The sequence below is a fragment of the Lathyrus oleraceus genome, chromosome 7 (genome assembly GCF_024323335.1).
Source record: "Lathyrus oleraceus cultivar Zhongwan6 chromosome 7, CAAS_Psat_ZW6_1.0, whole genome shotgun sequence".
NCBI classification, from domain to species: domain Eukaryota; kingdom Viridiplantae; phylum Streptophyta; class Magnoliopsida; order Fabales; family Fabaceae; genus Lathyrus; species Lathyrus oleraceus.
In genome coordinates this window covers 226,522,439-226,539,325 of record NC_066585.1, presented here as the reverse complement: position 1 = coordinate 226,539,325, position 16,887 = coordinate 226,522,439, and the positions used below count along the sequence as shown (strand labels likewise).

At 35.3% G+C, this 16,887-nt stretch overlaps 1 protein-coding gene across 1 annotated transcript; it reads right to left on the bottom strand.

The window, feature by feature from the left end:
- Positions 1–5,334: 5,334 nt before the first annotated feature.
- On the bottom strand, positions 5,335–15,910 carry LOC127100511 (uncharacterized). Its single transcript, XM_051037724.1, has 7 exons — positions 15,596–15,910; positions 15,450–15,510; positions 15,259–15,353; positions 15,132–15,165; positions 14,221–14,275; positions 14,092–14,134; positions 5,335–5,653 (listed from the first exon to the last, which is right to left on the bottom strand). The coding sequence occupies exons 1-7, from the start codon at positions 15,833–15,835 to the stop codon at positions 5,582–5,584; spliced, it is 600 nt and encodes a 199-aa protein (XP_050893681.1). The 5' UTR covers positions 15,836–15,910; the 3' UTR covers positions 5,335–5,581.
- Positions 15,911–16,887: the final 977 nt, after the last annotated feature.

Here is a 16,887-nt window from a genome sequence, read left to right as displayed (position 1 = left end):
TGGAGCACATGATCACTTGAGCTTCAAAACAAAAAGAGTTAGTGACATATTTTTGTGCTTTTGGTTAGTAATCAAATAAGAAATGCAATAACATACGACACAAGCATGCTTGGTGGTCTCAAATCACTCAAACAGGTCCCAACCCTAGGGTTAAGAAGCCAAACATGCTATGATCCTTGAGGCAATGCACTTGTGCAATAACATGATGACATGAGGGATCTTAGGGTCAAAATTAGGGTCTTACAATGACCTCTTGCTTTTTAGGGGGGCAACCACCAATCAGATCGATTGTGTGTCAAGACGTTTGAACAAGTCCAGCAACATGTCAGGTGAGCAAGTAAGTCACGAAAAAACCAGAATTTTCTTCTTCAAGAATGTGAGTAGATACAAAAGGGAGAAGTTAGTTCAAATGTCGGGGTTTGGTGAAACTAACTCGCTGAGCAAGTATTTAGGTGTGCCTCTAATTGGAAAGGCACTAAGGAGAATTGATTATCAGTACATCATTGATCACGTGAACACCAAGTTAGCGATGTGGAAAGGGAATTAACTTGATTTTGCTAGAAGAATAACCCTTGCTAAGAGTGTGATAGAATCTCCCCTAATCTACCCAATGATGACTACAAGGATTCCAAAGGCCTGCATCACTGAAATCGACAAAATATAAAGGATATTTATCTAGGGAGAGAATGAGAACAATAGGAAATATCATGTTGTTAAGTGGAGTACAATTACTAGACCAAAGGAAGAAGGAGGTCTTGGACTGCGAAATCTTGAGATCATGAACGAAGCATGCTTGCCGAAGCTTGGTTGAAAACTTCAAAGTGGAGATAAGAATTTATGGTGTAGAGTGATGTGGGGTAAATATGGGCGTGATCATAAAAGAAGCAATATGAGCGTAAAGAATTCGGACTCTAGCTTTTGGAAAAACCATGGCGAAAATATGGCCCAAAGTTGAAGGAAATTGCTTGTGGTACGTAGGAGATGGAGTTAGTGTGAATGCGTGGAATGATCGATGGATTGTTATGGACATCAAAATTGCAGACCCGAGCATTCATATACCCATGCAACTCCATGCAACCAAAATAGTTAACCTCATGAAGGAGGATGGATAATGGAACTGGGACATTCTTTACCATTGGTTGTCGGAGGATACCCTCTGCAGGATCACTAGTATGCTTCCTCCCTAAACAGATGCAAGGTCGGATGAGATACCTGGTATTGGAGAGAACTGTCAGAGATGTTCGGTTAATACCATGTACAACCTGCTCGATGATGATCTCTGCTCGATGACAATCGCACAGAGAATGATCTTTGGTCAGATATTTGGATCTTTCATTCTCCCCAACGTATCCAAACTTTCATATGGATGCTCATGCATGATGGCCATCTCACAAACATGAAGAAGAGTTGGTTTGGACTTGGGAGTGCGATGTGTTCCTTCTGCGATGATGTGTAATAAGACATGTTACATGTCCTCCGAGATTTCCCGCGTGCAATGGCTCTATGGATGATAGCAGTTCACATTAACATGAGATTTAATTTTTTTGCAGGCGATTTAAAGTAATGGATTCATAGCAATATACAAACTAATATGGGGTGGTGTGATAATGATGATTGAAAGGTGTTTTGGGAAAATGCTTGTCATAACCTTTAGAATTGACATAATAAAGAGAATAGTGGAGATATTTACTATAGACCAATGAGTATGGTGACTCACATTAGTAAGTTAGTGCAAGATTATAAAAAAGCGGAAGCTGCAACAGACACAAACATGGATCATTGCATGCAGGGATGGAGCCATAAATTTTAGAGTATGGGGACACACAAATAATCATACTTATGTTAAATTATTTTTTATCATTACATTTTCATATATTATTAAAAATATAGTTTTTACACACATTTAAATTTGTGAGACATTAATATATATGTAAATTATTTTATATTGTTTTACAATATACATACCAATATACATACCAATTAAATTATATTTAAATTATAATATAATGCTTTTTTTATGTAAAGTATGTAGTATATATTAAAAAATATCATTAATAGTGTTTTAGTTCATGTACAATGATAATAATTATTAGAAAAACTCAGTTATGAAATCTAAGATTTAAGATATTGATATTTATCATTTTTTATTCGACATTACTATAATTTATAAAATATAAATAAGCAAATAAAATCAATTAAAGTATTAATATCAGTCATTTCTAGAGTTCATAATTAATGACTGTCTTGCATAAAAGTATAATTAACTATGTGTTATATCATATAAATGATCCATATTGTTTAATAAAATTTAAATTTTGAAGAATTCAACATAAACACTTAACACATAAATTGACATCAATTCCATGACCATGAACACTATTCTATCACTAAACAAAACTATATGTATTTTGAAGTAGCAATTAAATGTTTAAAAAATAAATTAACAGTATTTTATGATTGCAGTGTTAATTTATTATTAAATTAACATTATTCATTCAACATAATATAAAGGTAGAAGAAACATGTATATGTCAATATTTTATATAAGTATATGTAAGTGAACTATTAGTGGGGGCATAAACCCACATAATAGTATGAGTAGCTTCGTCCCTAATTGCGGGGAGATGCAATTAATAAAATGGGAAGCTCCCGTAATAGGAGAGTGAAGTTGAACACATATGGTGCTAGAGATAAGCAAGGGAATGTAGGATGTGGATGTATTATTAGAGGTAACCAAGGAGAATGGCTAAGGGGATTCTCAAAGTTCATTGGAGTTTGTGATAACTATACAACTGAGATTTGGGGAGTCTATGAAGGCTTGCAACTTGCAATCGATATGGGCTTTATGTGTATCAATGTTAATATAGATGCTCAGCAAATGGCCACTGATATCAATACAAATAACACAAGCAACATCATGGGTAGGAAATTGATCCCCAAAAATCTGACCATACTTCCAACATAATAGTGATATTAAAATCACTCATGTTTATCTCGAAGCGAACTTGTTTGCAGATGCTCTAGCTAGAAAAGGAATGTCTCATCCAAAAAATAAGTGTATCTTCGATAGTTGCCCGTCTTTTGTTACTCACTTGTTAGAAGGTGATTTGATAGGGTTTCTAACCCTTCGGTTAGTGTCGATGTAATCTGTTTTCTTTGGGATTAGATCTTCCTTTCAATCAATTTTTTTTGGTAACATAGTCTAAATATATAGAAAATTCGACATTATACTTTATCCTATTTGATACCTTTTCAATATCATTCAATTTGTCAAACTCATTCATTTTAACCAAAAAAGGTAACTTCCGACCAGATATTTCATCTTTGGCATGGTCTCTCCATTTTGCATATGTTCGTGGTAGAGGATATCCTGATTTCAAATAAACTTGTACAAAATGACGTATTTTTTTAAATTCATCAAAGACATAATCCGACTAGCTAGATTTTTTGGTGGGCCACTTCGTAGAGGAAAATAATTTTTTCAAAAAACCATACCTTATCAACGCAACAAAAAAATGTTATATACATTTACTACAAGAAGACTCATTTCAAGGAAACACGTCCACTTTTCACTCGGTGCTAGAAAACCAATTTTTACCAGAAATCGTAGCTTATAAAGTATCATGATATCTTTTGTATTCTCATATAACCACATGTAATTTTCATTATAAAAAGTTTACTCCTTCATGATATTATGACAAACAAGGGGATAATTCTCCTCCCTTTTACCTATTAAGGAAAAAACAACGTGAAATATGCGGTTAGCATCATAAAAAATATCTATAATTTTATCAATGTATTTGTGTATAAAAATAAACATTTTCTCAATGTATTTTAGTTTTGGTAAAAGTGGAAAGGGCGACAGTTTGTTGATTTAACCACCCTTACTAGAAGATTTTTTGGACCGTGAAAGAGGAGAATCTGAATAAAGTGAGTCGACATGCTCAAAGAATAATGGTGACCCTTAGTTTCATATAGTAGTTTCTGGATAAACTATTTTATGCATACGTTTTTTTTGATGTGCATCTTCATGTTATAATCATCTTTGTAAATCTTTCTTGATTCACCTCTCGTTATGCTATAATAGAAATATATGATTTATCATCATTGATTGTACCATCATCATCACACAAAAGCCACTTAAGTGTGTGTTTACCTTATTCATACGTATAGGTCTATCAAGTTTCATCTTCTCGACTATTAGACAAGCATGTGCATGATAATGTGTTTTTTTAAGTGTACAACCACACTTGAAGCTATCTAGATAAATTTTCTCTATTTGCACAACTTCGTTATGAATAAAATACAATCACACACGAGATATATTATCAATCAAATGTGATGTTTTGACCAACTAGATTAACAACATCAGGGTGCATCATACTTACAACTAGGGTTGTTCACGGTTCAATTTGGATCGATTTTGAACTAAAAATTCATATGATCCAAATATAAATTTACTTGCGGTTCTCGATTCGGTTTTGGATAATTGATTAGAAAAATTCAATCTGATCCAATCCAATTTCATGTGGTTTAATTTGGATCGATTTTTGGATATCCAAAATATAAATTATATTTTTTTAAGATTCTAAAAATTATAATAAATAATAGTTTTGATATAATATATAACATATAATATATTTAAAATTAATATTACAAAAGTGAAAAAGAATGATAGATTATGGATGAAACAAATAAAATAAAAATAAAAAATTAGATTAAACTTAACTAATAAATATTATTAAAAGAATAAGTATTATCAAATAATAAATTATAATAATATATCATATTAAAAATAAAAATAAAAGTATATATGTGTGATTTGATTCAGTTTGTATGAGTTTTGAAAAGTCAACCCGAAATCCGGTCCGAACCAATTGATTTTTACAAAATAACATCCTTACACATCTAATAATATTCAATTTTTGTGGTTTTCAGTTTTTTTAAATCGATTTGCAGTTTTTATTTAAATCGACTTAAATTTGAACATCCTTGCTTACAACCATTAAAAATGAACAGAATACAAACTTTTTCACATGCCCAAACGTTACCATCTAGAAGTTTTAAAGGTTAATGTAAGGCAGGATATCAAAATAGAGTTTGATTGTGTTACGAATCATAATAATTGAATAATAAGGAAACAAATTGGGAATGAATTTAAAAAATATGACACAGCCTTGACTGAGAGCAGTTGTTACGATTCAAAAGATAACATCGGGACTATGTTACTTTGTGTCTAGAAGTTATCTTTTGAATTGTTAAGTATCTTACACTTTTTCACGTACTAAAAAATCAAACCCAAATTATTGATTAGGGTGTGTCCGAAAGATCAGATGCAGCAAAGGGGCGTTTTTCAATTTCAATAGGATTTGAGAGAAAATAGTGTAATGAACAACCCTCAACTCTTTATCCCCTCAACCAAAAAAAGAGACTATTGACTTGGAATAATTACATGCACTAAATGGTCGGAATACGTCTCAAAGTTGCATTGCGTCCATACAAAGTACTTAGTTACATTGAAAAAGTATCCAGCTATAAGTTCCGAAATGAAGGGGAAGCAACGCAAATGGATCCTAACACCTCATATTCCATTAAGAGTGACAACAACTCTTCGTGAGGTAGGATGATCCCGGTGCTCACAAAGCCATATACCCTGAAACATAATCCGAAGAATAAATAATAGTGTAATATTAATAATTCTGATGTTACATTTATCCAACATGAGTTATTTTTTTCCTTAAATATATAAGACATAATCATGTACTAGTGAATGTAGTATGAACATTTGGAAGGAGTAACAAAAGAACTATCCATCTCAACCAACTCTTAATCACGCACATTTGGAAGGAGTAACAAAAGAACTATCCATCTCAACCAACTCTTAATCACGCATATAGTGTGAATAGGAATTAGTTTATTCATGGGTTTGTTCCTAGAATAAGATAAACAAATCAGAAATTGACTTGTTCTCATTAAATGTAATTAATTAGTATAATTACTTGTATAACTCTGTAATCTCTATATATACCAGAAATAATAATGAGAGAGGTATCAAACCTATTTTCCTGACATGGTATCAGCCTCGCGATCAAACCTGTGATTTTCTGGTTCTAATCGAGTTTTGTTGTTATCGTTTATTGGTCTCTGATCGATCAACGTGGAATTTGTTTCGCGGAGATTTCATCGTGATTCTAGGGTTAGGGTTTTGGTTTGTTTTGCGATTCTTCCCAAATCGTGATTCTCGGTCGTGTTTGGTTTTTTTTTCGGTTGCAATTTTGATTTTTTTGTTCTTGGATGTTCTTGGTTTGAGATTCTTGATCGTGATTATCTTTTGATTTTGCCGCTTCTTTAAAATCGCATTTGCTTTGTTTGTGGATTGTGGATTGTTCGGTTCGTGGATTATCTTGGTTATCTTCTTATTGCACTGTTTGTGGATTGTGGACACTATACTGTTCGTGGAGTATTTGGTTTGTTTACTGTTGCTGGATTATTATTATAATCATAATAATTATTATAATAAGAATTATTATTATTATTATAATTTATCAATTAGTGAGGTTGAATCTTGTTGCATACTAACTTAGATGGCTTTCGAAAAAGAAAGAGATAATTTTTGTGTCCATTTTACCGGCAAAAATTATTCGGCATGGGAATTTCAATTTAAGATGTATGTTAGAGGAAAGGGATTATGGAGTCACTTAGATGATGTTTCTAAGACACCGACGGAGAAAACTGCTTTAGATGTGTGGGAAACTAAAGATGCTCAAATCATCACTTTGATTCTCAACAGTATTGATCCTCAGATGATCAATAATTTGCGCTCTTTTTCAACTGCTCAAGAAATGTGGAATTATTTGAAGCGCATTTATAACCAGGACAATTCGGCAAAATGGTTTCAGTTAGAGCTAGACATAGCCAACTATAAACAAGGTGACTTGTCTATTCAAGAATACTATTCTAGTTTTCTAAATCTCTGGACATAACACTCCGCTATTATACACGCTAAGGTTCCCAAGACCTCCCTCGCGGCTGTTCAAGAAGTTTACAACACCAGTGGGCGAGATCAATTTCTCATGAAACTTCGTTCAGAATTTGAGGTTGTCAGAGGTGCTTTGCTAAATAGGAATCATGTTCCTTCTTTGGATACTTGTGTTGGTGAACTTCTCAGGGAAGAACAACGTCTGATTACTCAAGGAGCTATGTCTCATGATGCTGTCAGTTCCGAACCCGTGGCAATTGCATATGCTGCTCAGAGCAGAGGAAAGGGTTGTGATAAGCAACAAGTCCAATGTTTTTCTTGCAAACAATTTGAACATATTGCTCGCAGCTGCAGTAAGAAGTTTTGCAACTATTGCAAACAACAGGGTCATATCATCTCTGATTGTCCCACGCGTCCTCCCCGACCAGCACAACGTCCAGCCCAAGCATTCCATGCCACTACCAACTCTACAGTTGGTCCTCTCAGTACTGGTGCATCTAATGGTGGTGTTATACAGCCTGAAATGATTCAACAAATGGTACATTCTGCTCTTTCAGCCTTGGGAATTCAGGGCAAGTCTTCTAATGTTTCTCAACCGTGGTTTCTTGATTCTGGCGCATCCAATCACATGACGGGCTCCTCTGAATACTTGCACAATTTACATTCTTATAATGGCAATCAGCAAATTCAAATTGTTGATGGTAATAAACTCACTATCATTGATGTTGGTGACATAAACTCTAACTTTCGTAACGTGCTTGTATCACCCGGACTTGCTTCCAACTTATTGTCAGTTGGTCAATTGGTGGATAACAATTATAATGTTAATTTTTCTCGTGTTGGTTGTCTTGTGCGGGAGCAAGTGTCGGGGAAGGTGATCGTGAAGGGGCCTAAAGTGGGAAGATTGTTTCCGCTCCAGTTTAGCTCTAGTCATTTATCTTTTGCTAGTAATAGTGTTTTGAACTCTTATGAGGATTGGCATAGAAAATTGGGTCATCCAAATTCTGTTGTTTTGTCTCATTTCTTTAAAACTGGTTTGTTGGGAAATAAACATGTTTGTACTGCTTCTATTTCATGTTCTGTTTGCAAATTGACTAAAAGTAAAACACTTCCTTTTCCATCAGGTGCTCATCGTGCCTCCACTTGTTTTGAGATGATTCATAGTGATGTGTGAGGAATGTCTCCTGCGGCATCTCATGCTCACTATAAATATTTTGTCACATTTATTGATGACTATAGTCGTTTTACTTGGATATATTTTCTTCGATCTAAGTCTGAAGTGTTTTCTATGTTTCAGAAGTTTTTGACATATGTTGAAACTCAATTTCAAGCAAGTGTGAAAATTTTTCGATCTGACTTTGGAGGTGTGTATATGTCTCATGAGTTTCAGGAGTACCTTCAACAAAAATGGATCTTATCTCAACGATCTTGTCCCAATACTCCCCAACAAAACGGGATGGCAGAGCGAAAGAATCGTCATTTGCTTGATGTAACGCGCATTTTACTTCTTCAAGCTTCTGTTCCATCCCGATTTTGGGTAGAGGCTCTTTCCACAGTCGTATTCTTGATCAATCGTCTTCCTTCTACGGTTATTGATTTTGATTCTCCTTTCTTTCGTCTTTTTAAAACTCAGCCTGATTATAGTTATTTACATACTTTTGGATGTGTGTGTTTTGCTCACTTACCTCAGTTTGAACGAAATAAGCTTGGAGCACAGTCTATTCAATGTGCATTTATGGGGTATAGCAACTCTAATAAGGGTTTTGTGTTTTATGATGTGTCTAATCACCGCTTTCGAGTTTCTAGGAATGTTACATTTTTTGATAATCAATTTATGTTTCATTCTCTTTCTCCTGTCACAAATGAAATTGCTATTCTTCCTAATTTTTCTGTTATGCCTCGATCTATAGAACGTTACAAACCATGAATCACATATGTCAGACAACGCAGAAAACAGGTTCCCACTGCCCCTCCCAACACAGATCCACCACCTGATCCTGAACCGGTCAAACAACGACGTTCTAGTCGAATATCTAAAGCACCAGATAGATATTCACCAGACAGGTATGATTCCTCACATACTTCTCTGACCGCCTCACTGTCTAGCATATCTATTCCTACTTGTTATGCACAGGTTGTTAAAGACGTGCGCTGGATAAAAGCAATGAATGAGGAACTTCATGCTCTTCGAGAGAATTTTACATGGGATATTGTCTCTTGTCCCCCTGATATCAAACCCATAGATTGCAAATGGGTGTATTCTGTGAAACTGAATTCTGATGGGTCTCTTAATCGTTTCAAGGCTCGATTGGTTGCCTTAGGAAATAAGCAGGAATATGGAATTGATTATGATGAGACATTTGCACCAGTTGCCAAAATGACATTTGTTCGTACAATACTCTCCATAGCTGCTTCTAACGGGTGGTCTCTTCATCAAATGGGTGTGAAAAATGTTTTTCTTCATAGTAACCTGACGAAAGATATTTATATGACTCCTCCTCAAGGTTTATTCTTGTCATCTAAGGGTGTGTGCAAGCTCAAACGCTCCTTATATGGTTTGAAACAAGCGCCTAGAGCATGGTATGAAAAATTCCGCTCAACTCTACTTGGGTTCTCCTTTACTCAGAGTCAATATGATTCTTCTCTATTTATTCATAGAACTTCTACTGGAATTGTCCTACTTCTTCTGTATGTTGATGATATGATTATTACTGGTTCTGATAATGCTTTGATTCAAAGCCTTAAACAACAGTTACAAGCATCGTTTCATATGAAAGATCTTGGTAATTTGCATTACTTTCTTGGTCTTGAGGTTCATTCTACATCCAAGGGCATATTCCTCCATCAACACAAGTATGCCACAGATTTAATTTCTATGGCTAGTCTACAATCGGCTAATCCAGTGGATACTCCTCTTGAGGTTAATGTTAAATATCATCGTGATGATGGTGATCTCTTGCCTGATCCCTTATTGTATCGTCAACTCGTGGGTAGCCTTAATTACCTGACTATTACTCGCCCTGACATATCTTTTGTTGTTCAACAAGTAAGTCAATTCATGCACTCTCCTCGTCATCTTCACTTGGCAGCAGTTCGTCGCATAATTCGCTACCTGAAGGGAAGCGCTCATCGTGGTTTATTCTTTCCCACTGGAATTGCTCCTAAACTGAGTGCTTATAGTGATGCCGATTGGACAGGATGTCCTGATACTCGGCGATCTGTTACTGGTTGGTGCATGTTTCTTGGCTCTTCATTGATATCATGGAAAAGTAAGAAACAAGCGAGAGTCTCTAAATCTTCTACTGAATCTGAGTATCGTGCCATGTCTGCTGCCTGTTCTGAAATAATTTGGCTTCGTGGTCTTTTGGCTGAACTTGGATTTCCTCAAACAGAGTCAACTTCACTTTATGCGGACAATACAAGTGTCATCCAAATCGTTGCGAATCCTGTTTTTCATGAACGCACCAAACATATTGAAGTTGATTGTCATTCGATCCGTGACGCATATGATGACAGACTAATATCACTTCCTCATGTCAGTACTCAGTTGCAGGTTGCAGATATTCTTACCAAGGCCGTTCCGCGTCCACGTCATCAGTTTCTTGTTAGCAAATTGATGCTCATTGACCAACAACATCAATTTGAGGGGGGATGTGAATAGGAATTAGTTTGTTCATAGATTAAGGATTTGTTCCTAGAATAAGGGAAACAAATCAGTGTGAATAGGAATTAGTTTATTCATAGGGTTTGTTCCTAGAATAAGGGAAACAAATCAGAAATTGATTTGTTCTCATTAAATGTAATTAATTAGTGTAATTACTTGTATAACCCTGTAATCTCTATATATATCAAAAATAATAATGAGGTATCAAACCTATTTTCGTGACATATAGTATATCATAAAGTATTTGATAATGTGAAGCTAACATGCAATCCAAGCAATTGAAATGCTGCCATTACCCACATCATAGACAAGCAATGCCTAAGAAAAACAGTTTTCGATCGGCTCTTCTTGTATACATATCCCCAATGTCATTTTTTGTCAGTAACACACAAATATTATTTGATAATTTCAAGTGTCTGTGCAGTTAGAGAATTTATTACTTCAAGGTCAAAATGTGTGAAATACAGAAGTGGTTGAGAAACATCACATTGGATAGTGTAGGAACAGCCAACCTTGACGTGTAATGTTGTACTGTTTTGATATTACATTTTTTGGCAGGAGGTGATCCGTCTCCAAATTGAATAGATGTGGCTTGTGTTTCAAAAGTTATTGTCTGCAGTAATTCCTCATCGATGCCATATTCTTAGTGATTGGTAGATATATTTCATATTCAATTTATCATTGGGATATAATACATTGTTTAATAGTTTAATTAGAATTATGATTGTGAAAAACCTTCTGTTATTTCACCCCAAAAAATGGGAAACGGATCACCTCCTGCGGATTTATCTAAGGGTTGAAAATTTACAAAGAAGAAATAAATAAAAAGAAACAGTTTGTATGAGAGAGAAAAACTCTCAATGAATGGTTTGGTTTTTGGCAGAACGCTTGCCAGTAGGAAACAAACAGGAGAGGATCTCAATCCAAATGAATAAGATGCATGTAGCCGTTGATTTTTCATTCTGGGTCATTCATTTCACATGTACATTCAATTCCTTGAATGTACATGTGAGATGAATAAGATGCATGTAGCCATTGATTTTTCATTCTGGGTCATGATTTTTATAAGAACTTGGTCAGCAAATGAAATGAATAATAATGCATAAGTGTTAGGAATGGTCATAGTAAACCTCTATTTGTCTATCAAAGGAGGTGAAATAGGGATAATTAGGTATTATGTTAGTTCTCCTTATCACAGATAGTTACTTACTTACTGTTGTTTCTGTCAGGGATAATTAGGATTTATGTAAGTTATCCTTATCAGTTAGTTAGCTAGCTATTGTTGTTGTAACATTGTCAGTTAGGATGTTAGTTAATTTGTTATTTTTTCTGTTTGAAGATTCTTTCGTTTTAAGTGCAGGGAAGTCTTTATAAGACTACCCTTTATATCTTCAGCTTTGACTGGAAAATTTTCAATGTAAGGGGAGTATCTTCCTCCTCTATTTTCTATTGCAAATCAACAAGACTGAAGGGATGAATAATTCTCTATATTCCTATGTTCTTTTCAATAGAATTGGAACATTGGTCCAACCTGCCGGAACCTCAACAGTCATAGTGAGCGGCTGAGCATTATGAAAACTCATATGAACGCCATAGAAAAATGGGTTAGCGAAAAGGACAATCTAATGCAACATCCAAAGACGAGTGTGAAACAATTGAAAGACAGGATGAATGCGTGAAGGCCAATATACAAGATATGCAGTGTATCACCGAGTTATTATTGGACTTCAAGAAGCAACCAAGTCCAAGATTAAACTCAAAAGTGGAAGAATCTACCAAGAATGGCAAACCCACCGAAGAGTACCCAGGAAAAGAAAATTCAGATGAAGAAACAACTGACATACCACATTTTGGTTCAAGAAAGTTGAGTTACTATCTTTGAGGGGAACAGCCCTTTTGGGTGGCTGAACAGAGCAGAGAAATTCTTGGCAATACAGGAGGTCACACAGAGAGATAGACGCCATCCCATGTCCATCACTATGGTAGGCAACGCCATCCACTGGTTCCAGTTTTGGCAAGACAGGGTCAAGAGAGAAACATGGGAGCAATGTTTGGAGACAATGATGCGAAGAGTTGGGGGAGAATGTCGAAGGAGTACAAGCGCTTAGCTGCCATTAAACAACACGCGGCAACGTATACAATTGCATCCATGAGATCTAGATCCTAATTGAGCAAGCCAAAACAACACCAGGAGAGCAATTACTATGAGTTAATGGCTGGACTTCACAAGAACATATGCAATCTTATTTGACCTTGCAATCCCAGAAAACTGTTTCGCGCCACGGAGATTGGGCGTGACGTAGAAAAAGCATTCAAAGAACCCAGATTCAAGGGCAATTTCAATAATCGCAACGGCAAGTCTAGTTATTGCTACCCAAGAACAGGGGGAACTATTTCCTGGGTTAAACCGAACGGGAAACCCATAGATTTTCTAAATGCGAACAACTTGAGTCGTGGAGGACCCAGACCAGGACAAACTGCTGCAAAAATAGACGGTGTCGCTGATACCCAGAACAGGGGAGTAAAAAAACCACCCTACACCGTAACACCTCAAACATCTCCAAGAATGCAAGTGCTTTCATTGTAGCCAACTGTTTGGTCCTGGACATTGTTGTCCAGAAAAGAACTTGAGGGCCATCATCTTGGCTTAATAATTCCAGAGTTCAGCGTGTCACTAATTAACAGAAGAGGATTGTATCCACCCTGTTTTCCATGTGTCTCAAAACACAAGTTGCCCATAAGAAATAACCTTGTGGATGCTGAACTTCCCGCAGAACTTCAGAACCATTTTCCAGTTTACTATCCAATCCAAGGGCTAGGATCTCAGGTTAGAACAGCAGGGGCAAACCATTCAACAAGTTTTAATTTAATGGTATCAAAAAACAAGGATATTTAGGATAATAAGGATCCACAAGTATCAAAATTAAGTTATCCTTATCAGCTAGTCAGTTACTGTTGTTGTTGTTGTTAAGGGGGTAACAAGGATAATTAGGAATTATGTTAGTTATACTTATCAGTTAGTTTTTTTGTGACCAAAATCAGTTTGTTAGTTACTGTTGTAGCTTTTAGGATGATAGTTAATTTGTTGTTTTTTCTGTTTGAAGATCCTTAGGATTTATGTGCAGGGAAGTCATTATATAAGACCACCCTTTCTATCTTCAGAGGCGTCTTTGAATATTTTTAGCTTTGACTGGAAAATTTTCAGTGTAAGGCGAGTATCTTCCTGTGTATTTTTCCTATTGCAAATCAATACAACTATAGGGACGCATAATTTCTTTTCTGCCTGTGTTCTTTTCAATAGAACCGTAACAATAGGTTCATGAATTTCCCAAAAACATAAGAGTCAGCATACTCAAATTGAATAATAAATCTGGGTTTTAAAAGAATTTTTCAGTGCATTGACCAAGAACATCTATAGGTAAATCATTACAGAAGTGACTTTTGTTACCTGCCAAGTTCCCATGTTAAGTTTTCCATTTGTAATCGGTATCCTGAAAATACAAGACAATGGTAGATGATAAGATAATGATAATTTTTCAGCATAAAGAATCAAACTGAAATGGGAAGTATTTCTTACGTGAGTGCACAACCAAACATTGATGATTTAATATGAGCCGGCATGTCATCATGGCCTACAAAATTTCAAAACCAAAGAAAATTTGCCGCTGGATAGTTGAAAAATACAACAGAGTGGGGGAAAACATGTAAATTATATGTCGAAAATTAGCAGCAGCAATATTAATTTATTATGTAATAAATAATAAGCAAGGTTGTCTAACTCGAGAGTTTAAGTAAACTTGTTAAATCTTCCTAGACTCAACTATTAAACTCGTAATTACATGTTTAAAACAAAAAGCAATGATTGAGACACCTATCATTCATAGTATGCAAACACAAATTTAACACCACGTGCATAATAAGTACTAAGTATTCAACATTCTAAAGCAAACCCCAAGAACAAAATTTAAATGCTTAGTAAGCAACCAATAAGTTAAACTGAAATAGGTTCATAGACCAAATCAGACATAGCATGGAAAATCAACATTTATGGACAAGTTCACAAATCACATAGTTCAAATTTAAGAGAATGAAGGATGGCGGGACTGGGTTCCCTCATTGATGCTGGATTCAGCTCAGCAGAGCTAGGTTTCAACACATCAAAGTTGGTTTCATTGCAAAGTTGCAACAATGGGTTTGTTTGTGTTTACTGATACCTCATTATACTAGGAACTATGGGGTTGAGACTTAACACAACACTTTCTACTTCCTTTGCAAACAATTTACATTGAGATATTAGATCATTTTGGAGCTGAGTGCTAAAACTCTTAGGCTAATGTTTAGTACACTACGGAGCGTTATAATTTAATTGTTGCAATAACTTGCAAAAAAAAGCAGAAAAAATCATTATTGAAGCTAGATCAACTCATTGTTTAAAGGGTAGAAATATATTTAGCATGTAAAAAATTCATAAAATCAAAATGCGGTTACCCTCTAGAGTGTGCTTCCAAGGCGCAGATGATCCCTGTAAAACACACACAAAATTTACAATACCACATTATGAATAAAAAAGATGACACCAATGAATCAATAAATGAAAATTGGCAAAGAGTAAAACCTCGGGAACAATTCGATTGAGGAATGTCTCAGTGTCATCACGAACATCAGTGTCGTAATTCTCATTGATTGTAAGCGAAGCACTCGTGTGCTGCACTGTGATTTCACACCACAAGTTCCAACTTCATTTCAACTCAAATTCAAATTGAAAAAAAAATGATATCATTAGTCACAAGCTATTATTATACTCACAGAAGAGATGAGCGAGACCGCATTTGAATCCAGAAAGGTCTTGCTCAATTTCTTTCGCTATCTGAAAAATAGTTAGGGTTTGATGAATGAGTAACTAAATGAAAAATGAAATTGGGGGAAAATATGAGACTGAGATTGGGAAGGACCTTGGGAGTAACGAGATGACAGCCGCGTTTGTAAGGAGGAAGAGCGATGGTTTTCTGGGCCCACTTAGGTGCGGTGGTTTCCGCCATGGATTCCTTCGTTTTCACGGTGGGGAGTTGCGCTTTCACGTTGAATGGAAACTTTGCTACGCACAGTGATGACACCTGCATGATTCGTAGCAAACTATAACTCCAGAAAGGAAAAATAATAAAGATTAAAAAAATTAAATAATTAGTTCTCATTGCTTGGTTAAGTAACACCAAATTCTAAAAATATCAACTCAAACTAGTGGACAAAAAGTCCTATTTAAAATAGACAAATATAAAAATATCAACTCAGGAGCAATTTTAACTTGTTAATTTGCTTTCATGATTTGAGCATATTTAAATACACCGAGGGATCTTTAATGGAGAAAATGATCATGTCATTAATTTTGAGTTTGATTGTGTTAGCAAAATCATATCAACCATTCACAATATACATTTCATCTTTGACCTTCTTAGTTTTGAGTTAATTCTATTTATAAGCACATGATTAAAAAATGTTTATTAATAATTTTGGTTGAGTTAATTAAAGAATGATGTCTCATAAAATAAAATAAGTTTGAGTTGGAAGAGTTTTTCACTAAGGAGTATTGAATATTGTGAAACTTATTCTCTTAGATCAATACTTTCTGAAAGATACACTACATATTCACCTAAAATCTTAAGGTGATAGGTGAGTGGTTTCCCTCACTTATAAATGCTCAAGTCTCCACTTTACCGACCAATGTAGGACTATTATCCATACTATTCACACTTGATATATTCTCAACACTCCCCCTCAAGTGTGAGTCCACAATCCTCCTCCTTTAAGTGAAAGCTCTTCTTACTTCCACAAACTTTTGTACCACACGGGACATTTCTTATTCATCACATTAGTGTCGTTGACACTCTTCAACAAAACGTTTCTTATTACCACACTGACGCCGTTTGACTTTCGATACAAGTAAACCGGTCTTTTTCTCGAACCAAAGGCTCGTGATACCAGATGTTGGAAATCCACCAAAACCTGTGGAGAATTTCAATCAATCTTGATGAATAAGATTGTTATCACCCACGCTATAACAATGAAATGAAAAGAACAATGGAGAAAGAAAGTAAAGAACGATGAAGGAGAAGAAGAATTAGAATTCTGCAGAGTTTTGCAACTGCAAAATACTGTGTATACAATGTTAACTTAGACCTCAAGCTAAAGCGCAAAACTATAAAAGCCCAAAATAGCTAACACAACTAAAATATGCATAAGTCGAAAT

What these genes read in the sequence shown, in the direction of transcription:
- LOC127100511 (XM_051037724.1), bottom strand. Translation starts at nt 15,835, where the DNA reads ATGAGAACTAATTATTTAATTTTTTTAATCTTTATTATTTTTCCTTTC. An exon ending in TCAATCGAATTGTTCCCGAG is followed by an intron (nt 15,166 to 15,258) that starts GTTTTACTCTTT and finishes TGTGTTTTACAG; the next exon opens with GGATCATCTGCGCCTTGGAA. An exon ending in ATGTTTGGTTGTGCACTCAC is followed by an intron (nt 14,135 to 14,220) that starts GTAAGAAATACT and finishes TTGTATTTTCAG; the next exon opens with GATACCGATTACAAATGGAA.